This window comes from Bubalus bubalis, chromosome X, assembly GCF_019923935.1.
Source record: "Bubalus bubalis isolate 160015118507 breed Murrah chromosome X, NDDB_SH_1, whole genome shotgun sequence".
Classification (NCBI taxonomy): Eukaryota; Metazoa; Chordata; class Mammalia; order Artiodactyla; family Bovidae; genus Bubalus; species Bubalus bubalis.
The window spans coordinates 90377928-90404211 of record NC_059181.1 but is presented as its reverse complement, the minus strand read 5'-3'; the positions used below and the strand labels follow the sequence as shown (position 1 = coordinate 90404211).

At 41.2% G+C, this 26284-nt stretch overlaps 2 protein-coding genes across 3 annotated transcripts in view; one reads left to right on the top strand and one right to left on the bottom strand.

Annotated features, from left to right (window-relative positions):
• Nucleotides 1-26284, bottom strand: part of IL1RAPL2 (interleukin 1 receptor accessory protein like 2) — a 1184233-nt gene that overhangs the window by 520023 nt on the left and 637926 nt on the right. The window lies entirely within an intron of this gene.
• Nucleotides 19828-22705, top strand: LOC102395390 (testis-expressed protein 13A). Of its 2 annotated transcripts, none has more exons than XM_044937604.1 (4): nucleotides 19828-19882; nucleotides 20115-20605; nucleotides 20706-22179; nucleotides 22464-22705. In XM_044937604.1, exons 2-3 carry the CDS (start codon nucleotides 20147-20149, stop codon nucleotides 21453-21455), a joined length of 1209 nt encoding a protein of 402 aa, XP_044793539.1. In that variant the 5' UTR covers nucleotides 19828-19882; nucleotides 20115-20146; the 3' UTR covers nucleotides 21456-22179; nucleotides 22464-22705. The 2 variants fall into 2 exon arrangements, with proteins under 2 accessions (XP_044793539.1, XP_044793538.1); XM_044937603.1 differs by having other exon boundaries at nucleotides 22457-22705.

The following is a 26284-nucleotide window of genomic DNA, read 5'->3' as shown; positions in this document are numbered from 1 at the left end:
AGTCTTTAAAAAGTAATAAACAAAGAAGAAAGGGAATCACCTCTGTTAAGTATGTAAATGTATTATAAACAGTTATTAATGTCACAGACTTTGATCATATCTGTTCCATGGTGTCCATCCATATAGGTGATACCTTACCATTACTTTGTTACAAACCCAGAGAATGAGTGCTGTTGATCAGCAGTCTCAACAATAGAAATAGAATGTCCAGTTCCATGAAAGGAGCTTACTATCCCAAATATATTTAATCCTGGGGAGAAAATAGGGTAGACTAAATAAGGGACCAATATAATTTAGTGGTTTCATTACAAACCATGAGCTTTGAGCTAAGACACACTGCTGCTACTGCTGCTAAGTCGCTTCAGTCGTGTCCGACTCTGTGCGACCCCATAGATGGCAGCCCACCAGGCTCCCCCATCCCTGGGATTCTCCAGGCAAGAACACTGGAGTGGGTTGCCATTTCCTTCTCCAATGCATGAAAGTGAAAAGTGAAAGTGAAGTTGCTCAGTCGTGTCCGAGTCCTAGTGACCCCATGGACTGTAGCCTACCAGGCTCCTCCATCCATGGGATTTTCCAGGCAAGAGTACTGGAGCGGGGTGCCATTGCCTTCAACTAACTCTGTCTTTGGACAAGTTATGTAACATCTCTGTCTCCGATTCCTCACCTGAAAAATGAGGATAAGAAATCCTTGATGGTGGTTCCATTGGAAGTTGGAAAAGGAAGTTCCTTTTATTATACAAACTTAAGTAAATATAAGTTTACCATTTTCAGTTGGAATAGTTATAATATTTGACCTCTCCAGATTTTAAATAATATATAATATCTGACCTCTGCTGTAGGTCTTAAAGAAATATAAAACAACATAGTACAGCATCTGGCCCATCACAGTTCAGTTCAGTTCAGTTGCTCAGTTGTGTCCGACTCTTTGCGACCCCATGAATCGCAGCACGCCAGGCCTACCTGTCCATCACCAACTCCTGGAGTTCATTCAGACTCATGTCCATTGAGTCAGTGATGCCATCCAGCCATCTCATCTTCTGTCGTCCCCTTCTCCTCCTGCCCCCAATCCCTCCCACCATCAGCATCTTTTCCAACAAGTCAACTCTTCGCATGAGGTGGCCAAAGTAGTGGAGCTTCAGCTTTAGCATCATTCCTTCCAAAGAAATCCCAGGGCTGATCTCCTTCAGAATGGACTGGTTGGATCTCCTTGCAGTCCAAGGGACTCTCAAGAGTCTTCTCCAACACCACAGTTCAAAAGCATCAATTCTTCAGCGCTCAGCTTTCTTCACAGTCCAACTCTCACATCCATACATGACCTCTGGAAAAACCATAGCCTTGACTAGACGGACCTTTGTTGGCAAAGTAATGTGTCTGCTTTTCAATATGCTATCTAGGTCAGTCATAACTTTCCTTCCAAGGAGTAAGTGTCTTTTAATTTCATGGCTGCAGTCACCATCTGCAGTGATTTTATAAACTGTCATTAGAATTATTATTACTGCTAGTATTAATTGGTACATATATTGTTAATAGGCTTCCCTGGTGGCTCAGACAGTAAAGAATCTGCCTGCAATGCAGGAGACCCGAGTTCAATCCCTGGGTTGGGAAGATCCCTTGGAGAAGGGAATGGCAACCCACTCCAGTATTCTTGTCTGGAGAATCCCATGGACAGAGGAGCCTGGTGGGCTATAGTTCATGGGCTTGCAAAGAGTCAGACACAACTGAGTGACTAACAAAACACATATTGTTAATAAATAATAATTATAATTTCTATGTGATGTGGGAATTTACAAACCATCACTAATACAATAAACACAACACACTGACAGCAATGAGTTAAGATATACCACTGGGCTAGGGTGCTACTTGAGAAGAAAGAATCTAGAAGAAGTCAGTTAGGCAACAGGCCTAGTACCAGTACACTATGAAGGTTTGAAAGGATGAAAAAAATATACTGCCTTAGGCACAAAAAGAAGTTAATCAATAGAAAGCAAACTAAGGCAATAAGGAACTTCCAGGTACTGTGAATACTAGCTACCAGGCAAAGGTCAGAATTTGGGAGGTCAAGTTGTTAGTGAGTGCCACTCAGTCTTCTGCAGGTTTCTTAGACAAACATCTTCTACAATAAAGCCCAGACCCCTAGGCAAAACTTCTTGTTCCTTCTTCAAACTGTCCAAAGTATACGCTATGTAGGTCATCCCAGCAGCACCTTCATTAACTTGAGATGAGGATGAGGGCAGGGAATCTACCCTGGGGATGGCTGAGAGTCCAAAGGAGGAAATGTTCTCTAACTCGTGTTTTTCTTGTTGTTGTTCAGTCACTCAGTGGTGTTTGACTCTTTTGTGACCACATGGACTATAGCACACCAAGCTCCTTTGTCCTCTATTATCTCCTGGAGTTTGCTCGAACTCATGTCAATTGAGTTGGTGACACCATACAACCATCTCATCCTCTGCTGTCTCCTTCTCCTTCTCTAACCTTACCTGCAAAAAATCTTGACCAGGGCTCTGTATGAATTCACTCTTGCTCTAGTCTCTAGCATGTAAAAGGCTGCTTATAAATTGCTTATCAGCCAACAAAGTGCCAGTATGAAGTCTGTGATGATGACCAGTGTCTCTAAACTCAAGACAAGTCCTCGTACGAGTACTGTTGTTTCTCCATTGCTGACCTGGGGCAGCTGTGATCAAGGCTGCCTGACAGTCTGAGTTCAGCTCAGTCAGTTCAGGTGCTCAGTTGTGTCCAACTATTTGTGACCCCATGGACTGCAGCATGCCAGGCCTCCTTGTCCATCAATAATTCCTGGAGTTTACTCAAACTCATGTCCATTGAGTCGGTGATGCCATCCAACCATCTCATCCTCTGTCATCCCCTTCTCCTCCCGCCTTCAGTCTTTCCCAGCATCAGGGTCTTTTGAAATGAGTCTGTTCTTAGCATCAGGTGGCCAAAGTATTGGAGTCTCAGCTTCAGCCTCAGTCCTTCCAATGAATATTCAGGACTGATTTCCTTTAGGACGGACTGGTTGGATCTCCTTGCAGTCCAAGGGACTCTCAAGAGTCTTCTCCAACACCACAGTTCAAAAGCATCAATTCTTCAGTGCTCAGCTTTCTTTATGGTCCAACTCTCATATCCATACATGACTACTGGAAAAACCATAGCTTTGACTAGATGGACCTTTGTTGGCAAAGTAATGTCTCTGCTTTTTAATATGCTATCTAGGTTGGTCATAGCTTTTCTTCTAAGGAGCAAGTGTCTTTTAATTTCATGGCTGCAGTCACCATTGGCAGTGATTTTGGAGACCAAAAAAAAAAATAAAGTCAGCCACTGTTTCCACTGTTTCCCCATCTATTTTCCATGAAGTTATGGGACCAGACGCCATGATCTAAGTTTTCTGAATGTTGAGCTTTAAGCTAGCTTTTTCACTTTCTTCTTTCACGTTCATCAAGAGGCTCTTTAGTTCTTCTTTACTTTCTGTTATAAGGGTGGTGTCATCTGCATATCTGAGGTTACTGATATTTCTCTTGGCATTCTTGATTCCAGCCTGGGGTTCATCCAGCCCAGCATTTCTCATGATGTACTCTGCATATAAGTTAAATAAGCAGGGTGACAATATACAGCCTTGATGTACTCCTTTCCCGATTTGGAACCAGTCTGTTGTTCTATGTCCAGTTCTAACTGTTGCTTCCTGACCTGAATACAGATTTCTCAAGAGGCAGGTCAGGTGGCCGGGTATTTCCATCTCTTTAAGAATTTTCCATAGTTTGTTGTGATCCACACAGTCAAAGGCTTTGGCATAGCCAATAAAGCAGTAGTAGATGTTTTTCCGGAACTCTCTTGCTTTTTCGATGATCCAATGGATGTTGGCAATTTGATCTCTGGTTCCTCTGCTTTTTCTAAAACCAGCTTGACTGTGGTACATATACACAATGGAGTATTACTCAGCCATTAAAAAAGAATACATGTGAATCAGTTCTAATGAGGTGGATGAAACTGGAGCCTATTATACAGAGTGAAGTAAGCCAGAAAGAAAAACACCAATACAGTATACTAACTCATATATATGTAATTTAGAAAGATGGTAATGATAACCCTGTATGTGAGACAGCAGGGGAGACAAAGATGTATAGAACAGTCTTTTGGACTCTGTGGGAGAGGGAGAGGGTGGGACGATTTAGGGGAATGGCACTGAAACACGTATGGTGTCATATGGGAAACAAATCACCAGTCCAGGTTCGATACAGGATGCTTGGGGCTGGTGCACTGGGATGACCTGGAGGGACGGTGCAGGGAGGGAGGTGGGTTCAGGATGGAGAACATGTGTGCGCCCGTGGCAGATTTGTGTTGATGTGTGGCAGAACCAATACAAAAATTGTAAAGTAATTAGCCTCCAATTAAAATAAATAAATTTAAATAAAAAAAAAAAACATGATCCTAAAACAAACAAAAAATCAGCAGGGAATAGACTCTGAAACTTGCTATTATGTTAGGATTTATTGAACTGAACTGCTGCATTTTAATATGGCAAACTGAGGGACACACGACATTTTTAATGAAAAGTTTTATGTCAATATGAGAATAATGACATTTGAAGTGTTGACTTTTGGCTTCTTAGTAAGGATCATTATATAGAACAATTTGTACCCCAGCAGAGCCTTGCAAAACAGAAATTATAACCCTTAGCAGTCAGGAGAGATTACAAATATAAACTGAGATAACAGAGTCAGAGCCTTCTTTGAATGCTATGTTCCAGGTTTGCTAAATGGATGTTGGAAGAATTTGGAAAAAAAAGGAGAATCAAGAGAATTATGTAAAGAAAAATGAAATAGAAATTTATGTCTTTTAAAAAATAATTAGAAGACGGTAAGGACAGACTAACTTTACTTTCAATTAAAATTATTCTAAAATAAAAAAAATAAAACCAGCTTGAACATCTGGAAGTTCATGATTCATGTACTGTTGAAGCCTGGCTTGGAGAATTTTGAGCATTACTTTTCTAGCGTGTGAGATGACTGCAACTGTGTGGTAGGTTGAGCATTCTTTGGCATTGCCTTTCTTTGGGATTGGAATGAAAACTGACCTTTTCCAGTCCTGTGGCCACTGCTGAGTTTTCCAAATTTATTGATATATTGAGTGCAGCACTTTCACAGCATCATCTTTCACGATTTGAAATAGCTCAACTGGAATTCCATCACCTCCACTAACTTTGTTGGTAGTTTTGCTTCCTAAGGCCCACTTGACTTCGCATTCCAGGATTTCTGGCTCTAGGTGACTGATCACACGATCGTGATTATCTGGGTCATGAAGATCTTTTTTGTATAGTTCTTTTGTGTATTCTTGCCACCTCTTCTTAATATCTTCTGCTTCTGTTAGGTTTATACCAGAGACTCAGGTTGATTTTTATTAGTTGTGTAATTTAGCCCTGGCACAGTTCCCACTAACAATCTCTAATTATTTAGATTTTATTTTGAAAAATGCCACAGGCCAGTTCTATTTAAAATGTTTCCCACAATGGGGACCTAAAAATGTTACTTTTCTATCATTAGGTACAACCAGAGCTTTGCAAATTTGAGAAGGCAGACTGACGAGTGTGCAAGAATGGGAATTGTACTTTTTTTTTCTGTCCTCCCTCTACATCCTGAGGAGAACAAGGAACATGTTCAGGCTCAATATGAGCCAAGGGCTTTCACAGTGATGTTGAAGCAATGCCTCACATACAATTTTACACATTTGTCATCTTTCAAGTGTTTCCATATCTCCTATTTTACTTAATTCTGGCAATAATACAGAATAAAAGTGCAGAGTAAGTATCATCTATATTTTGTATAGGAGTAAAAAGAAGATGCAAAGAGGATAAATAAATTAGTGAAAATCATACAGCTTGTCAGTGGATTAGAAAAGAGGTTTTGTTAGACCCTGGTTACTCTCAGAACTTGATGATATCAGCCCAATTAGCTCATAGTTATCCATACCAGTTCAGGGATACTCACAGAAAGAAATGCATATGTGTAAAGATAACACTTAAAGAACACTGTTATTAAAATGCACAGCACAGAATTTGCAAATTTATAAATAAACCTTGCTTTCTATTCCAAAGGTTTAATGCTAGCTACTGTAGGCCATAATTTATAATTTTTTCACAGAAATATTTCTAAAGTAAAATATTGACTATCTTGGGTTCCCTAAGATAGTAAGGGTTCCCTAAGGGGAAAAGTAAGACCTAGGATTTAAAATATACATAAAAAATACAGATGTCCCTTTCCAATTCCCATTTATAAAACATGCTAATATATAATATCTAAAGATTTATTTCAAATTTTGAGTTTATATGAATTTGTTGTATCACCAGGACTAACCTACTGAAAAGAAACTAAATAAATTAGGAAACTCTTTCATATCTACAAGCAGAAGCCCAGATAAAATGCCTCATGGTATAGTTGAAACTTTTCTAAATGGTTCTTTCAATTGTCTTATGCTCATTTCAAAATACTTTCCTTGAAAATTACAGAACCATTTAATGGTTAATAAACTAAAACAAAATTTGGTTTCTGACATTTTTTAAATGTAAATTGACTGTTGTTCATAACTATCAATTAGTCAATCTAGATCACTGGATGATATTGCTCTCAAAACAAAAGAACTATGAACTGATATTATACCTAATTTAGGGAAGGGAAACAAATGAATAAACAAATAGGATATCAGGCCCTTTGTGAATTCCATTTCTTGAGAATCATTATAAAATAAGATATTACTGAAAAATATATTTGTGTAGAAAAGGAGACTTTCAGATGAATGCAGAAATAAGTACTGTAGCTCACCAGGCTCCTCTGCCTATGGAATTCTCCAGGCAAGAATACTGGAGTGGGTAGCCATTCCCTTCTTCAAGGGATCTTCCTGACCCAGGGATCAAACCTGAGTCTCCTGCACTGAAGACAAATTCTTTATAGTCTGAACCACCAGGGAAGCTCAGAAATAAGTACACATAACAGCAAACATGCAATGTTAATATTTTCAAAGTAAAGAGGAAGAGAAAAAAGGGAGGATATAACTTTCTAATATCAGAAATAAAAGAGGAGACGTCAACACAAATCCTATGAATACTAAAAGGAAAACAAAGGAATATTATGAACAACTATATGCCCACAAACTTGATAACCTAGATGAAAAGGACCGAATTTTTTGGCAATTTTTTAAAAAGGCACAATATGCCAAAACTCATATATGAAGAAACAGAAAATATGAATAAACTTACAGCTATTAAAGTAATTGAATAGATAATTAATAACCTTCCAAAGGAGAAAGCACCAGGCCCAGATGGATTCACTGGTAAATTCTATCAAATATTTAAGAAATAAATTAAACCAATTTTCTATAATCTCTTTTAGAAGACTGAAGCAGAGGGAATGCTTTCTAACACATTCTATGAGGCTATTGTTACCCTAATAGCAAAACCAAAGACATTAAAAGAAAACCACAGACTAATATCTCCCATAAACATAGATGCAAAATCCTCAACAAAATATTAGCAAATCAAATCCAGCAATGGAGAAAAAGAATTATATACCACAACCAAGTGAGAGTTTTCCTGGTTCAACATTCAAAAAGCAGTTAATGAAATCCATCATATCAACAGGCCAAAGAAGAAAAAACACATGATCCCATCAGTAGACACAGGAAAAGCATTTGACAAAACCCAAAACCCATTTATAATAAGAATTCTCAGTAAACTAGTACTAGAGGGGAAATTCCTCAACTTGATAAAGAATATCTACAAAAAGCCAACAGCTGACATCATACTTGGTGGTGAGGAACTAGAAACATTCCCACTATGATCAAGAATGAGGCCATATCTCCTCTCTCATCACTCCTTTTCAACATTATACTAGAACTCCCAGCTAAAAATGAAGTAGACAAGAAAATTCATAGATTTCATGATTTTCTATGTAGAAAATCTGAAAGAACCAACAAAAAAAGCACCCGGAACTAAAAAGCATCTATGTCAAGGTTGTAGGTTATATGGATATAACTGACACAAAAGTCTATTGCTTCCCTATATGTCAGCAATGAACACTTTGAAATGAAAAACATAATACCATTTATATTAAAAAATACTAAACAAAGAATATATATATATATATATAACAAATTACTTACATGATCCATATAATGATAAGTACAAAACTGAAAGGGCTTCCCAGGTGGCACTAGTGGTAAAGAACCCACCTGCCAATGCAGGAGGCATAAGAGATACAGGCTCGATATGTACTGGGTCAGAAAGATCCCCTGGAGGAGGGCATGGCAACCTACTCCAGTATTCTTGCCTGGAGAATCCCATGGACAGAATCCCATGGACAGAGGATCCTGGTGGGCTACAGACCACAGAGTCACAAACAGTCAGACACAACTGAAGCAACTTAGCATGCATGCACAAAACTGAGAACAAGGTTGGAAGACTGACACTATCTGACTTCAAGGTCTACTATAAAGCTACAATAGTTAAGACATTATGATGATGGTAAAGACATTATGATGATGGTAAATGAGTAGACAAATAGATCAATGGAATAGAATATTGGGACTGGAAATAAACCTACATTAATATAGTGAGCTGATCTTTTACAAAGAAGCAAAGGCAATACAATGGAGCAAAGATAGTCTTTGCAACAAATGGTGCTGGAACAATAGCACATCCACATGCAAAAAAATAATCTAGACACAGATCTTTAGACTTATCACAGACCTAAACAGAAAATGCAAAACTATAAAACTAGAAGACAACATAGGAGAAAACCTAGATGACAATGAATATGGCAGTAATGTTTTAAATCATAGCACTAAAGAAATAATTGATAAGCTGAACTTTGTTAAAATGAAAAACTTCTGCTCTTCAAAAGACTATATCAAAAGAATTAGGAAAGAAACCGCAGACTGGGAGAAAATATTTGCAGAAGACACATCTGACAAAGTTATCCAAAATATACAAAGAATACTTAAAACTTAACAATAATAAAAAAAAAAAGAAAACAAATAACCCAACTTAAAAATGAGCCAAAGACCTTAACAGACACCTCATCAAAAAAGATACACCTATGGCAAATAAGCATTTAGAAAGGTGCTACTGGTAAAGAATCCACCTGCCAATGTAGGAGACATAAGAGACGCAGGTTTAATCCCTGGGTTGGGAAGATCCCCTGGAGGAGGCGATGGCAACACCCTCCAGTACTCTTGCCTGGAGAATCCCATGGAAAGGAGCCTGGCAGGCTACGGTCCATTGTGTTGCACAGAGTCTGACATGACTGAAGCAACTTAGCACACATGCATGCACATCACATGTAATCAGGGAAATACAAATTAAAACAGTGAGATACTACTAAACACCTACTAGAATGGCCAAAATCCAGAACAAGTGACAACATCAAAAGCTGATGAGGATGCAGATCAACAGGAACACTCATCCATTAATGGTAGGAATGCAAAATGGTACAGCCACTTTGCAAGACAAATTTCTTACAAAATGAAACATACTCTTACCATGTGATGTGGAATTCATATTCTTGGTATCCATCCACATTATAACCACACAAAAACCTGCACATAGACATTTATAGCAGTTTTTTTTTCATAATTACCAAAATTTGGAAGCAATCAAGATATCTTTCAGTTAGGTGAATGGATAAACAAATTGTGGTACATCTAGACAATGACATATTACTTAATGCTAAAAAGAAATGAGCTATCAAGCCAGTAAAGACATGGAGGAACCTTAAATACATTTACTTAGAAAAAGTAGCCAATCTAAAAAGGCTGTAGGATTCCAACTACATGACCTTGTGTAAAAGTCAAATCTATGGAGACAGTAAAACATCAGTGGTTGCCAAGGTTGAGAGGGTGGGGGGCTATGAATAGGTAGAGGACTGAAGATTGTTAGAGAAGTAAAAAATACTCTGTGTGATACTATAATGGTGGATACATGTCACTATATGCTTGTCCAATCCCATAAAATGCTGAATATCAACAGTGAACCACAATGAAAACTATGGACTTTGGGTGATAATGATGTGTCAATGTAAGTTAATCAGTTGTAACAAATGTTCCACTCTGATGGCGGATTTTGATAATGGCATATGCGTGTGTGGAGGCAGGAAATATATGGGAAATCTCTGTTCCTTCCTCTCAATTTTATTGTGAACCTAAAACTTCTCTGAAATTTTAAGTCTTTTTTTTTTTAAAGATCAAGTGGGACAAAGCTATAACCAATTTATTTATTATTACTATTATTATTTTAAATTTATTTTTTAATTGAAGGAAAATTGCTTTACCATGTTGTGTTGGTTTCTGCTATACAACATCAAAAATCAGCTATAATTACACATTACCATTTTTATACACAACCTTTTAGATGCATTCACATGACATTTTTGAGGTCCTTCTATGTGCCATGTATATTAAAAAGCAGATGTAAACTTAATACAATCACAGAAATATCTGTGCTATAATAAGAAGTTGGGGGAACACAAAACCTTTTGAAAATTTTCACTTTTCTCCTTTTGAGCCTATAAACGAATAGTCTTATAAATAAGACTTATAGTCTTATAAATAAGTTGTGAAGAGCTCAGGACATCTTTGTATCTTTTTTTAGTTTGTTTTTAATAAAGAATGTCAGCTTTCATAGGTGATACACCTAGTTTATAAGAATGTCAATATAATAGGTTTGAATTTATGTACATTTGTTCCATTAGGCAGAAACACAGTTAATAAACAAGGATTCATTGGAGGTATGAACAGAGAATACTTTATTAACTGTTTTTCTCTGCTGCTGAAATGAACACTCACCCCTCGGCATGACAGTGATAATCTCCAACCCAGGACTACTCAAACGTAATTTCCTAATGGTTCATTATGCAGTCTGAGAGAAGGTCAACCCAGAGACTTAACCGAACTAGACTTGAGAATTCTCACTGCTTGGGAATGTGGTCACTGGAGTCAGAGAAGCTGTTTCAGAATCCAACTCTATCATGTCCTAACCATGGATCTTTGGACAGATCATGGAGTTTCATTCTTGCATATGTAATATGTGACTTAATAAAAGGGCTTTCCTGGTGGCTCAGTTGGTAAAGAATCTGCCTGCAATGCAGGAGACCTGGGTTCGATCCCTGGGTCAGGAATTTCCCCTGGAGAAGGAAATGGCAATCCACTCCAGTATTCTTGCCTGGAAATCCCATGGATAGAGGAGACTGGCAGGCTACAGTCCACAGTGTCACAAAGTGTTAGACAGAACTGAATATCCTGATAGGGTTGTTGTGTTACATAAGTGTTAAAAACTATGAAGGGTCTGAGATTTTACTGTACTTCCAAGTTTCATGAGTGTTGGTAGAAGAAAAAAGACTCTTGAGTCAGAAACAAAGGACACTTAATTATTCATTGCAATAGAAATAGCCAGAGTATCAGCATTTGTGTTGCTTCCCCAAACCCAATTCCCACAAAGCAATACAAAGAGGGCCAGATGACACTCTACACAAGCAGTAGGCTGCATTATAGGAGAAGAATCCCAAGCTTAGGAAGCACAAGTCTTTAATAATGGGACAAAGGCACGCCTGCCTTTTGCTCCAGAGGGAGTTATTATCTATATTTTCCAAGCCTGCAAGCAAAATTGCCATTCACTCTGGTGGAAGACACAATTTCTACCTTTTATGGCTGTTCTCGATCCATATATCCTTGAAAAGATAATCTAGGACAAGGGACAGTTTTTCTGCTCATAAGTCATGCAGAAATATAAGAGATCCATTGGAAATTGTCTCTCAACAATGAGCTCATTTAAAACACTTAGCACGGTACCCAACATGTAGCAAGTGCTCAATAGAAAGTAACCCCCTTTAACATCACCACTGTGTAATTAATACCTTATCCACTGACTTCCAAGTCAAGCTGTAAAGTAAATCTAGATATTTTGTTTTGTTGTTTAAAGAAAGAGTAGACAATGGATTAGGTTACAATAGAAATTATATATATTCTAAAAACTACTAGCTCAAGATAAAATTTTCTTATCAAAATGTCATTTGCCCTGAATTCAAAATAAACTATAATTTATCTGGAGGTAGAGTAGTTAAGTCAGACACCTACTCAAGAAAAATATTGTGATTGTGTGTGTGTGTGTGTGTGTGTGTGTGTGTAAAATAACCCACTCATAGATAACTGTGAATTAAGGATCTTTCCAGTGGCAAGTTTGTCACTGTTCTCCAGGAAAGCAATAGCAATCTGCCACCTAGGGATACAAGTAGCTAGTCCAAAATCTGTTGCCAATGACTGACTGGGATGTGGGTAAAGGTAAAGGCATAATCAAGGGAAATTTAAAAGATTGCCTGCCACCACCATAATCCACAACATGTTATTAGTGACCCCTGCTTTATTGTTTGGTGGAAGACAATTTTAAAAGAGTCAATCTGCTACATAGTAAGACCATAACCAAAAAGCTCTTCAGAAATCTGTGGAGAATCCTGATGTTCATTTTAAAAAGAACAAAGTCTCCTCCAGGAAACCTTCTACAACCAATTGTACTGACTCTATAATTATAGTTGAACAGTGTGGTTAGGGGTGCCATATAATGTGGCTCCTCCATCAGTGATTCTGCATCCATGATTCAACCAACTGTGGATCGTGCACCACTATAGCATTTACTACTGAAAAACATGGCATATCATTGGATCCCTACAGTTCAAACCCATGTTGTTGAAGGGTCAACTGAATTTCTTACTTCTCCACTTCTTCTCATTTAGATTACACTGATATTTCTGTATCTGTCAATAAGTAGTTTTGTAAGTATTCTTACAATATTCACCAAGCTTTGCTTTATCACCCAAGTCACATTGCAAACACTTCAAAAGCACCGAGTCCTTTCTATATGGTTATCTTCTTCCCCATACAGAAGATAGAGTATTGTATTTTTGTATTGACAATTATATATGTTAATTGTCTTAGCAACTAACCTGTAATACCCTATGTCTCTGTGATCTATTCTCTGATCCCTGCCTACCCACCATAATTGCCACTGTCAGAGGTCTTAAAAGACTGGTAACATTCAAAAGTTCTGCATGCTGCTCTAACTTTACTCTATGACCCACTAACATTGGATTTCTTCCCCTTTAGTCTATTGAATTTCTACCAAGAGACTCAAGGATATTTTACTTGCCAAATCTAACGACCTCTTGTTCACCCTCATTCCTTCAACTTTCTAAACCCCTCATTACTTCTAAGATATCTTTCACTTAGGACTGTCTACTTCTATGATCACTCTTTTTAACTCTACGGTTGGCTCTTTTTTTTTCCCTGTGTGTTACCCACTCAGTCGTGTCCCACTCTTTGCAACCCCATGGACTAGCCCACAGGCTCCTCTGTCAATGGAATTGTCCAGGCAAGAATACTGGAGTGAGTTGCCCTTCCCTTCTCCAGGGGATCTTCCCAAGAATGGGATTGAACCCGGGTCTCCTGCACTGTAGGCAGATTCTTTACCGTCTGAACCACCAGGGAAGCCCCTTTTCCCCTGAGGTATCTCCAAAATGTTAGCCATCCTCCCCTAGGCCTCGGGATTCCTACTTCTGTTTTATTTGCTTGTTTGTTTATTTTGTCCCTCCAGCTTTCACCTCTGTAAATTTTGTTAAAACACTAGATTTCAACCACAAACTAAGTGCTGAAGACATCGAAGTCTGTAATATTTTTCTCTAGTTCTGTACTCTCTAAGTTCCAGCCCAGTACATCCATTTAACTATGACTGCATATTAATATCATGAAGGCACTTATCAGTACCAAGACTGAATTTCCTCCCTACAATCTGTTATTGCTCCTATGTTATCTATAATAATTAGAGAGGCATTGCTAACCATACTATCTAGTTTCTCAAGTTAGATGCCTCAAAATCATCCTCCATTCCACATATCTGTACTTATTTCCCTTACACAATTGGTTAACAAGCTGTGCTAATTCTGTTTTAAAATGCTCCTCTTACCTGATATTTCATCTAGGTCCTGCCACAGTTCAAGCACCAACCGTGTCTTCTCTGTACTACTAAATTAGGATCTTAACAGGTTTCCCTGTCTTCATTTTTTCCCTCCTCCAACCTTTTGGTCAAAAGAAATTATTTAATTTTCTGAAAGTGTTTATAAGCAGAATTAGAAGGATGGGAGCATACAGAGACATGTGATCACAAGCTAAAGTTCATGTTTAAAGTGTTATAGAAGTAATAATAAAAAAAAAAGTAAGGTAAAAATGTCCTGAGGCTAGAAGAGAAGGCAAAGAAGTAAGTAGGCAAGCTATAAAACTGTCAATGATAGTGGACAGTGGCAGAAAGGAAGATGTTGATGGAGGAAAAATCCTCTAGGAGGAATCTATCCTAGGCATTCTGTTTTTCTTGTTCTATGTCCTCTCCCTGGGTTATTTTAACCATTGCTTCAAATCCAAAATCCATATCTCAATACTACATCTCCAGCCCTGATGTCTCTCCTAAGTTCTAGACTCATACATCTAACCGCCTATAGGATATCTCTACTGGGACGTCCCACAGGTATCTTAGTGTATCTAAAGGTGAACACACCTAGTTTCTCTTTCTTTATCCATATAAGCACATAGCATCATCATCTACATAGTTCCCTATAACAGAAACCTGGGAATTACCCTATTCATTCTCTCATCCCGGCCCTTCTTTGACATTCGTAACAATTCTGCTTAACAAAAAGCTCTGGACCTCTGGACATGCATCACTCCATCCTAAACACCACTGCCCTTAGTTTACATTTTGAATTATGGTAGCAAATGCTACTGGAGAAGAGTGAAGAAATAACTCCAGAAAGAATAAAGAGATAGAGCCAAGGCAAAAACAATACCCAGTTGTAGATGTGACTGATGATGGAAGAAAGTCCAATGATGTAAAGAACAATATTGCATAGGAACCTGGAATGTTAGGTCCATGAATAAAGGTAAATTGGAAGTGGTCAAACAAGAAATGGCAAGACTGAACATTGACGTTTAAGGAATTAGTGAAATAAAGTGGACTGGAATGGACAAATTTAATTCAGATGATGGGCAAGAATCCCTTAGAGGAAATGGAGTAACCCTCAGAGTAAACAAGAGAGTCTGAAACGCTGTACTTAGGTACAATCTCAAAAATGAAAGAATGATTTCTGTTCGTTTCCAAGGCAAACCAATCAATAACACAGTAATGCAAGTCCATGCCCTAAACACTAATGTCAAAGAAGCTGAAGTTGAACAGTTGTTCTATGATGACCTACAAGACCTTATAGAATTAATACCAAAAAAGATGTCCTTTTCATCATAGGGGACTGGAATGCAAAAGTAGGAAGTCAAGAGACACCTGGAGTAACAGGCCAGTTTGGTCTTCTTTTGTTTCACAAAATGAAGCAGGGCAAAGGCTAACAGAGTATTGGTAGGAGAACGCACTGGTCATAGCAAACACCCTCTTCCAATAACATGAGACGACTCTACACATGGACATCACCAGATGGTCAATACAGAAATAAGTCTGGTTACATTCTTTGTAGCCAAAGATGGACAAGCTCTACACAATCTGCAAAAACAAGACTGGAGCTGACTATGGCTCAGATCATGAACTCCTTATTGCAAAATTCAGACTTAAATTGAAGAAAGTAGGGAAAAACACTAGACCATTCAGGTATGGTCTAAATAAAATCTCTTATGGTTATAGAGTGGAAGTGACAAATAGATTCAAAGGATTAGGTCTGATAGACAGAGTGTCTGAAAACTATGATTGGAGGTTAGTGACATTGTACAGAAGGCAGTGATCAAGACCATCCCCAAGAAAAACAAATGCAAAAAAGCAAAATGGCTGCATGAGGAGGCCTTACAAATAGCTGAGAAAAAAAGAGAAGCTAAAGGCAAAGCAGAAAAGGAAAGATATGCCCATCTGAATGCTGAGTTTCAAAGAATAACAAGGAGAAATAAGAAAGCCTTCCTCAGTGATCAATGAAATGCAAAGAAATAGAGGAAAACAACACAATGGGAAAGACTAGAGATCTCTTCAAGAAAATTAGAGATACCAAGGGAGCATTTTATGCAAAGGTGGGCACAATAAAAGATAGAAACAGTATGGACCGAACAGAAGGAGAAGATATTAAGAAAAGGTGGCAAGAATACACAGAAGAACTATACAAAAAATATCTTAATGACCATATAACCACAATGGTATGATCAATCACCTAGAGTGAGAGACATCTTGGAGTTTGAAGCCAAGTGGGCCTTAGGAAGCATCACTATGAACAAAGACAGTGGAGGTGATGGAGTTCCAACTGAGCTATTTCAAGTCCTAAAAGATGATGCTGTGAAAGTGCTGCACTCAATATGCCAGCAAATTGGAAAACTCACCAGTGGCCACAAGATTGGAAAAGGTCAGTTTTCATTCCAATCCCAAAGAAAGGCAATGCCAAAGAATTTTCAAACCACTACACAATTGCAGTCATCTCAGCTGATAGCAAAGAAATGCTCAAAATTCTCCAAGCCAGACCTCAGCAGTATGTGATCCAGGAACTTCCAGATGTTCAAACTGGATTTAGAAAAGGGAGAGGAACCAGAGAATAAATTCCCAACATGCATTTGGATCATCTAAACAGCAAGAGAGTTCCAGAGAAACATCTACTACTGCTTTATTGACTATGTCAAAGCCTTTGACTGTGTGGATCACAACAAACTGTGGAAAATTCTTAAAGAGATAGGAATACCAGGCCACCTTATCTGCCTCTTGAGAATTCTGTATGCAGGTCAGGAAGCAACAGCTAGAACCCGACATGGAACAATGGACTGGTTCCAAATTGGAAAAGGAGTACGTCAAGGCTGTATATTGTCACCCTGCTTATTTATATGCAGAGTACATCATGCAAAATGCTGGGCCGGATGAAGCACAAGTTGGAATCAAGGTTGCAGGGAGAAATATCAATAACCTCTGATACGCAGATGACACCACCCTTATGGCAGAAAGTGAAGAGGAACTGAAGAGCCTCTTGATGAAAATGAAAGAGGAGAGTTAAAAAGCTGGCTTAAAACTCGACATTCAAAAAACAAAGATAATGGCATCCAGTCCCATCACTTCATGGCAAATAGATGGGGAAACAATGGAAACAGTGACAGACTTTATATTTTGGGCTCCAAAATCACTACAGATGGTGACTGCAGCCATGAAATTAAAAGATGCTTGCTCCTTGGAAGAAAAGCTATTTCCAACCTAGACAGCACATTTAAAATCAGAGACATAACTTTGCCAACAAAGGTCTATCTAGTCAAAGCTATGGTTTTTCCAGTAGTCATGTGTGGATGTGAGAGTTGGACCACAAAAAAGCTGAGTGCTGAAGTCTTGATGCTTTTGAACTGTGGTGTTGGGGAAGTCTCTTGAGAGTCCCTTGGACTGCAAGGAGATCCAGCAACTCAATCCTAAAGGAATTCATCCCTGAATATTCTTTGGAAGGACTGATGCTGAAGTTGAAGCTTCAATACTTTGGCCACCTGATGAGAAGAGCCGACTCATTTGAAAAGACTTTGATGCTGGGAAAGATCGAAGACAGGAGAAGGGGATGACAGAGGATGTAATGGTTGGATGGCATCAACTGGATGGACATGAGTTTGAGTAAGCTCTGGGAGTTGGTGATGGACAGGGAAGCCTGGAGTCCTGCAGTCCATGGGGTCACAAAAAGCCAGGCATGACTGAGCAACTGAATGGACTAAGCACCCCGCTAACGGGTCTCTCTGACTCCAGTATCTCCCCATTCCTCACCTTTCCGATTTCTACATTATATTTTGAATGCTGTTTCTGCACAAGTCCCTCAAGCACAAGCAAAAATATGAACCCTTCCCACTAAGGGTTGGTAATTAAAATATACAAATTGAAATGGAAAGAAGACACAAGATAACATTTTAAACAAGAGCTAAAACACTGGGATTTATACCGCTGGTACTTAACTTCCTTCTTAAGCAATACTTTAATGCCTAATTTATAATCTTTTCTTGGTCACTATCTGGTATAAAACCCTTAAAGAATAAATATTGTCTTTTTCAAAGTAGTTCATTACATAGAACATAATGCCCAGATAACAAGTAATGGACATCTGATTTTTCAGATGGAAACATAAATTAAAACCCACAATGAATATATCTCTGCATGACTAGTCCCTTGGGTATACAAATAATGAGAGAGAAGACACTAGAGAGAGCTAAATTAGCAATAAAGGTAGCCCGAGATGAGAGGCTAATGTCAGACCAAGGAATTTGTCACAGGCATCCATTTAAATGTTTTTAAAGCCGGAAAGCAATATGATCATAGGAAACATTAGGAAGATATTAGAAATCAGAAATGGAATTCAAGCAGATTATTTAAAAAGCAAAAGCAACAATGGCACCCTCTGAATGGGAATGGATGTCAAAAAAGTTTGACATCTGAGGTATTAGCAATAAGACTTGAGAACTGATTTGATTCTTATTAAAGGGAGGTGGTATTAGTGATTTCAACGTCTCTTTACTGAACAACTAGGAATATAAAGAATTGTTAGGAGAAAGGTTGACTTATGAAACTTTGGATTTGAGATATCTTTGGGACACAGGGAAATATGAACCTAGATCAGGAGTTGGCAAACGACAGACCAAATCCTACCAGTTGTCACTTTTTATACATGAAGTTTTGCTGGAACAGAGCTACTTCTTCAAGTATTATTTAGGATTGCTTTTGTGTTACAAGTAGTTGAGACAAAGGTTCTCTGCCTACAAAGTCTCAAATAATTACTGCTGCTGCTGCTGCTAAGTCGCTTCAGTCGTGTCCGACTCTGTGTGATCCATAGACGGCAGCCCACCAGGCTCCCCTATCCCTGGGATTCTCCAGGCAAGAATTCTGGAGTAGGCTGCCATTTCCTTCTCCAATGCATGAAAGTGAAAAGTCAAAGTGAAATTTCATGTCCAACTCTTAGCAACCCCATGGACTGCCGCCTATCAGACTCCTCTGTCCATCCACATACCCTTAATAATAATAATAAAAGTTTGCAGACCAAGTATCAGAATTTTGCTGTGTCTATGGTGGCTCAGAAGTTAAAGCGTCTGTCTGGAATTCAGGAGACCTGGGTTTGATCCCTGGGTCAGGAAGATCCCCTGGAGAAGGAAATGGCAACCACTCCAGTACGCTTGCCTGGAGAATCCCATGGAGGGAGGAGCCTAGTAGCCTACAGTCCATGGGGTCGCAAAGAGTCGGACACAACTGAGCAACTTCAATTCACTTCACTTCATAACGACAGCTACAGAGGACTTCCCTGATGGCTCAGAGGATAAAGCATCTGTCTACAATGTGGGAGACCTGGGTTCGATCTCTGGGTCGGGAAGATCCATCCCATGGACAGAGGAGCCTGGTAGGCTACAGTCCATGGGGTGGCAAAGAGTTGGAGACGACTGAGCAACTTCACTTTCTTTCACTTTTCACAGAATCTTGAGTGGGCAGGGGGCGGCGCTGTTTCCTGTTGTAGCTGTTTCCGGTTGTAGAATATTCTGTCAGTACTAGGGGCGGGTCTCATGAGCAGGACAAACCATTATGGTGGGGGGTTGAGAATTTTGATACTCGATTACAAGCCCTTCATGTTCTTGGTTATGAGTCTTCTCTGACCACTCCTGTTTCTCCGTGACTTCAAAGACTTTGAACAGTATAGGAGATCCCCTTATGTCCGGGGGAGGGGAGAAATCTTCCTCACACACCTCTCCCACCCCTGCCGTTTCTGAAAATTGGAACAGTCCAAAGGCAAACACGTTGACCGGTTTGTAGGAAACTTTCTTTCTTCAGAGCCCTCTCTGAAGGGAGGGCGGGAGAGAAATAGAGATCAAAAACGTTTCTTTTGCTGTGGTAAGTGATTTTGTTTGGGCTTGCACTCCCACTGACAGGAGGTGAGGCCTGGTGGGAGGTGTCCTGAGGCAGGGTATAGGGTCTTTAGGAGGGTGTGAGATGGCCGCGGGGTGGGGGGGGTGGGGGGGGGTGGGGGGGGTGGGGGGGGGGGGGGGGGGGGGGGGAGCAACCAGAGAAGAGATTAAAGGGATGGGGGGAGGGGAGGGAGAGGACTGACTGAATCGTCCTGCAGGGCCAGCCAAGCCCCAAAGGCACTCAGTCATCATGGCCTTGAAACCCGAAGACCCAAGTAGTGGGTTCTGGCATGGTAAAGTGATGGCTTTCATCAACGAGAGGATGTCCAGGCACGCGAAAGGCCCAGAGTTCTACCTCGAGAATCTCTCTCTGTCCTGGGAGAAGGTGGAGGATAAGTTCAAGGCCATCCTAGAGGACTGTCAGGTGCCCGGCCAGGCCAAAGAGGCCTGTGCCTGGAGCAGCCTGGCCCTGGGCATGCGTTTTGCCTGCAGACAGAACCAGTTACACGGGCACAGGGTGCAGTGGCTGCACGACTTAGCTGGGCTGCACAAGTCGGCCGCACATGCTTTGGCCTCAGACCTCAAGTTGTTCGTGGCACAGCACGAGATGGAATGTAAGGAAACAGCCTTCCAGCTGCAACAAATGCAGGCCAACCTGGAGAAGATGCGGAAGGAAAGGGATCAGCTGAGGTCGAAGCTCTTCCAGGCAGTAAGATTACTTGGTCCCCGCCCTGCTTCCCGCCCCAGCCCCCAGTCCCAGCCCCAGCCTCGCCCCCAGGACAGGTCTCAACTCTGTTCACTTCCTCCAGGAGCTGGAGTCTCTGCGGGAACGAGCTGCCAAGGGACCAGGTCTGGCTATGGCCACTGCCAGTGGGCCTGAGACACAAGGAACCAGTGAAGAGGAAGAGGAGGAGGCAGGGGCCACTGCTACTCCTGCTCCCGCTTCTGAAGCCACAAGAGGAGAAAGACAGGAGGATGCGGAAGGGGCGGGAGCTGCGGGGGCAGAGGAAGCTGAGGAGGCAGCAGAGGAGATGGTTGTAGACATTATGCAGCTTCTCAGCGATATATACCAGAAAAGTCACACCTCTGGTGGGCAGAGGAAGGGAGATTGCAGGTCCATGGAAAGAGCCAGGCGTTATCTATGTAAAACAACCAAGTCCATGTATACAGCCTCTCCATGGAACCTTCCTGTCGAGCTCCCTGCCTCATTCACATACTCATCTCCTTTTCTAGATGCACCCACACCATCCACACCCACATTATCCCCAAGCGCATCATCCTCACCAGCAGCAGCAGTCACAGCAGGAGCTCCAGCTCAAGCATCTCCCCATTGCAGGCCCTTTGATGTTAGCTTGTGGTCTAATGGGGGGGGGGCCTGGGGAATAGACCGTCAAGAACCCACCAGAAATAGGAGTGACTATGATCCCCATCAGCAAAGAAAACCTACAGCATTTCGAAGGCCAGGGGATTGGAACTGCCTTTGGTGTAAAGCCATGAATTTTTCAAGGCAGAAAATTTGCTTCCACTGTGGGAGAGATATCTGGCTACAGAACCCTTGATTCAAAAATGTCAAACAGAGTAGAAACTTAACTGATGGGAGATCAGTTTTCAGAGGGAGGGGAAGGGGAGGCGCGGAAGAGGGCTTGGGAAGAATAGAGAGAAAGGGTGGGTGGTTAAATAGGGGAAAGGAGTTGTGAGAGAGGAGGTGAAAGGGGTGGGAGAGAAGGTATGGGATAGTGATTGGGGAAGATGTAGATTGGGGGGTTAAGGGGAGAGAGATATATGGAGAAAAAGACTTGTTTTTGACAACCCCGTTTGTGTTCCAGACCACTAGCCTTCGACACGCTAGAACTGCTGCAGCTTCTGTTTGTATTTCTTTTCCCAAACCTAGTATCTGGTGGACCTGGGCAGCCAGTATATAGCACCCCAACTCCCTGCATTACCCCTCCCTTCACTAGGCTGTAGATCATTGGAGCAGGAGTGGACTAGTGGGGATTCCTGCATCCCACGTCTCCAGGAATGAACTGGACAAGAAGTTCATTCATGTTCTGAGCAAGTTATATGAGAAACAAAGCAGACCTGAAGTTAACCCCAGGTTTACAACAGGGCACAGATTCACCAATCCTAAAGGAATCCCTCAGGGCTTCATACAGAGGACGCCAGCACCAGCTGCAGACAAGGACTGCTGTCGTTGTTCAGCCTCCTGACAAGAGAATCGTCCCCAGTCTTCACTTCCAACTAGGGACAGGCAGATCTGAACAGGGAACTTGTGCCACTGCCAAGGTGAGTCAGCAACTGATAGTACCTGGAGGGTTTGCTGGTCTAGACCACTGACCAAAGGACCAAAAAATCCTGAGATTTCTTTTCTCTCCCCAGATTACAGTGGGAGGGGAGTCCAGCTACAAAAGTCCTAGTAAATTCAGAAATGCATAATAGAACCCACCCTGATGGGAAATCAGTTTCCAGAGGGAGGATGTAAAAGGGGGAGGGGGATGATGGTCTGCATTTCCCTCTCTGATAACTGTAAGCTGTGTTGAGGGGAGCTAAATGTGTGGTTTAGCTCACAGGTGGAATGATGTTGAGAAATTATACCTGGACCAGACTGAGGCACAACTGGAGGAGCCCTGAACATTCACTGGGAACTGTGACCCTAAAGATTGAAACTTTTTATGACCCTAAACTAACCCTGGGACATTTCTACAGCAGCTTGATGTGACTCTTGGTTGTCTCCTTTGGGGGCAGATGTGCATAATTGTTACCAGGATCTGTTGCCAGATCCCTAGCTAGTTATTAAAAGGCTTTCACTTGATAGAAGTCTTCTTGGGCTTGTTTATATCTTTATAGGGTATAATTTGGGGCTTCCCAGGTGGCTGCTTGGTAAAGAACCTGCCTGCCAATGCAGAAGACAAAGGAGAAGTAGATTCAATCCCTGGGTCAGGAAGATCCCCTAGGGGAGATGGCAACCCACTCCAGTATTCTGTCCTGGAGAATCCCATGGACAGAGGAGCCTGGTGGGCTACAGTCCATAGGGTCACAAAAAGTAGGACATGACTGAGCATGTGTGTGGAGGGTAGAATTTCACAGTTTCAGCACTCCTGACAGTGCAACTGGCTGTCATCTGATGATGATGTAGATACCTCATCTCCAGGGGGGTGGTCTGTGAATTACAGGATGTTTGGCAGAATCCCTGGCCTCTACCCACTAGATGCCAGTAGTACATCCCACACCCCCAGAAGAGATTGTAACAATCAAGGATGTCTCCACATGTTCACAGGAGAACAAATTCACCCCTGGTTGGGAACCATACTACTATTACTAAGTCACTTCAGTCATGTCCGACTCTGTGCGACCCCATAGATGGCAGCCCACCAGGCTCCCCCGTCCCTGGGATTCTCCAGGCAAGAACACTGGAGTGGGTTGCCATTTCCTTTTCCAGTGCATGAAAGGGAAAAGTGAAAGTGAAGTCGCTCAGTCGTGTCTGACTCTTCACGACCCCATGGTCTGCAGCCTACCAGGCTCCTCTGTCCATGGGATTTTCCAGGCAAGAATACTGGAGTGGGGTGCCATTGCCTTCTCCAGGTTGGGAACCATAGGGGCAATGAAATACTTAGGAGTTCGAAACAGGGGAAAAGAGTTGCAAGGGCAGTGTGTTTAGCAGTGCCCAGGGTTCCAGGGAGTGGGGCACTATGACACAAAAAGTGTTCATTGGGTTTGGCCATGTCTGATCTTTGAGCCAGTCTAGGTGGGGGGTGGGGGTAGAAGCCCAATCGCAAGGACTGAGGAGTGAGTGGAAGTGAGAAAGTGCTCAGTGAGGGGGGGGGGGCTCTTCTTCAAGGACCTTTAACTATGAAGGGAAGGAATGATGTGTGTGGGATACAAGACCGCGAGAGTTCTTTGAATACCAGAGAAACTTAGGCCATGGGGAAGGAGATAGCTGCAGAAAGCTTGAACATGCAAGAAATATGTAAGAGAATGAAGTAGATCCTACATACTATATTGGAGACATGTTCAGTGCACTGTTTAAGAAAAAAAAAAAAAATGGCCAGCGGTACCTTACATGAAACAAAATTACTCCCCAAATTAGTCTGTGTGCATATGTATTAGACATACACACGTGTGTGTGTGTATTCCTTTTATATTATGGATTTATATAAGCATAGAAATGCTCTGGGAAAACTTTTTTTATCCAGAAAAATGGAGTAGGGTAGGGAAAGTAGGATAGAGGGCTTTTATTTCTTTATATACCTCTGTGTTAGGAAAGTAAGATAAATATTCACAAATATACGAAAAATAAAGTTAATTTACTGGCTTGGGTAGGCTTGGAAAGGCCACCTCCTCCTTTGAGACAGGAGGAGAGAGCAGACACTGATCTCTGTCACAAAGGGGTGGGAAACCAAGAGGGCTTTTGCCTATGTACACCTTAGACTAGGGACCTGAGAGTGAGTAAGGAGAGGAGGTCAGGATGGGAGTGTGGGCTTCTGAACAATGGCATATTTAGGAATAACTTTCACAAGTAGAATGGGGAAGGGGAAAGAAAAGATGACATCCTATTTCCCAGTGGGCCAAACTGGGCCCAAATGAAAGAAAATCAAAAGGCATTGCAGTAGGAACCTAGGAGGGGATTCTGGAAAGGAAGGTGAGTGGTTCCAGAGGGGCAGCAGACACTTAACTTTGGTAATAAACATTGTTTCCATAACTTACTTTTTTTCAGTAAATGATTTGGTTTGTTGGGATTTGGGTTTTATGTTTGATAGGATTAAGGGAAAGATACTGATTTTCAAGATTTTGTGTTTCACACTCAATATAAAGGTTCTTCTCTCTCTCTATTCCCTGGTGGCTCAGAGGTTAAAGCATCTGCCTCCAATGCGGGAGACCCGGGTTCGATCCCTGGGTCGCGAAGATCCCCTGGAGAAGTAAATGGTAACCCACTCCAGTATTCTTGCCTGGAGAGTCCATGGGCATGGTAGGCTACAGTCCATGGGGTCACAAAGAGTCAGACATGACTGAGCGACTTCACTTTCACTCTCTCTCTGTACATACAGAGGAAAGGATTTAATAAACTGAAGTTAATTCCACATCTATCACTAAATATCCTCAACACATCCAACAGAGGTGATATGACTTTGCCTTTGAGCCCTTGGGCTAGCAATGCTTAGATGAGCAGCTCAAGAGTAAGACAGCTATAAAAATGATGTTGTTTCAAGAAAGACCCCAGGTGGCACAGTAGTAAAGAATCCATCTGCCAATGCAGGAGAAATCAGAGACATAGGGTTCAATCCCTGAGTTGGGAAGATTCCCCTGGAGGAGGGCATGGCAACCCACTCCAGTATTCTTACCTGGGAAATCACATGGACAGAGGGACCTGGTGAGCTACAGTCCATAGGCTCACGAAAGTTGGATGTGACAGAGCATGCACACACAAGAAAGACCCAGTCTCAGTGAGCAAGTGAAGGAAATAGAAATTTCGTAGTTGCCAAGGGTTTGGTCAAAGTCAGTGATTTTTATGTCTAGAAATACAGTAGTGATCCTCTCTGGGCTTGAGAAAATGACAAGCAAAGTAGCGAAAGGAAATGACTTAGAGAAGTTAAACTTGGCTACACCTGTCTCAAATGATGTGAAGTAAAAAAGTAATATTTTATTTAGAAATAACAGTGCTTTTCAATCTTTGTTTTATGTCAAGTAGGATCAAACTTAAAAGTTTCCAAGATTGTTTATACAACAATGCTATCTAATGGGAAATTTCCCTACATGCCTTAAGATTTAGAAATTTCTATGACCTTGGACCATGCTATAGAACATTGCCATTCAAAGCATCATTCTTTGCACTGTCATCTCATAATAAGTGCCTCCCTGCTATCTATTTCTCTTTCTATTGGCAAGACTTAACATATTAGAAAAAGAAAAGGTTTCATCCAACCAAAATAAAAATCCCCAGACCCTAGTGATCTGAGGGTTACAGCCAGTAAATCAGTGACCCATAATTATGGAAAGCATCCTCTATGTTTGTAGAATCTGTGTGTGTGGGGGGGGGTGTTATAGTTCAGGGTAAGTTTTAGACTCAGAAAAGGAAGAGATAAGATACAGAGGGAGGGAGGGAAAAGGGGATAGAGAGAGAGAGAGGGAAGAGCATGTATAGAGGTAGACATAGAGAAAGAGAGATCTTGCCTGAGAGTGAAAATGTTGTGTTCTAAGGCGCTCAGTCAAGTCCGACTCTTTGCGACCCCCTGGACCATAGCCCTCAAGCCTCGTCTGTCCATGGTATCTTCCAGTCAAGAAAACTGGAGTGGGTTGCCATTCCCTTCTCCAGAGGATCTTCCCCACCCAAGGATTGAACCCTCATCTACTGCATTGGCAGGCAGATTCTTTACCACTGTGCCACCAGGGAAGC

Coding starts and splice junctions, on each gene's coding strand:
- LOC102395390 (XM_044937604.1), top strand. CDS start 20,147: ATGGCCTTGAAACCCGAAGACCCAAGTAGTGGGTTCTGGCATGGTAAA. Junction 20,606..20,705: donor GGTCGAAGCTCTTCCAGGCA/GTAAGATTACTT, acceptor CACTTCCTCCAG/GAGCTGGAGTCTCTGCGGGA.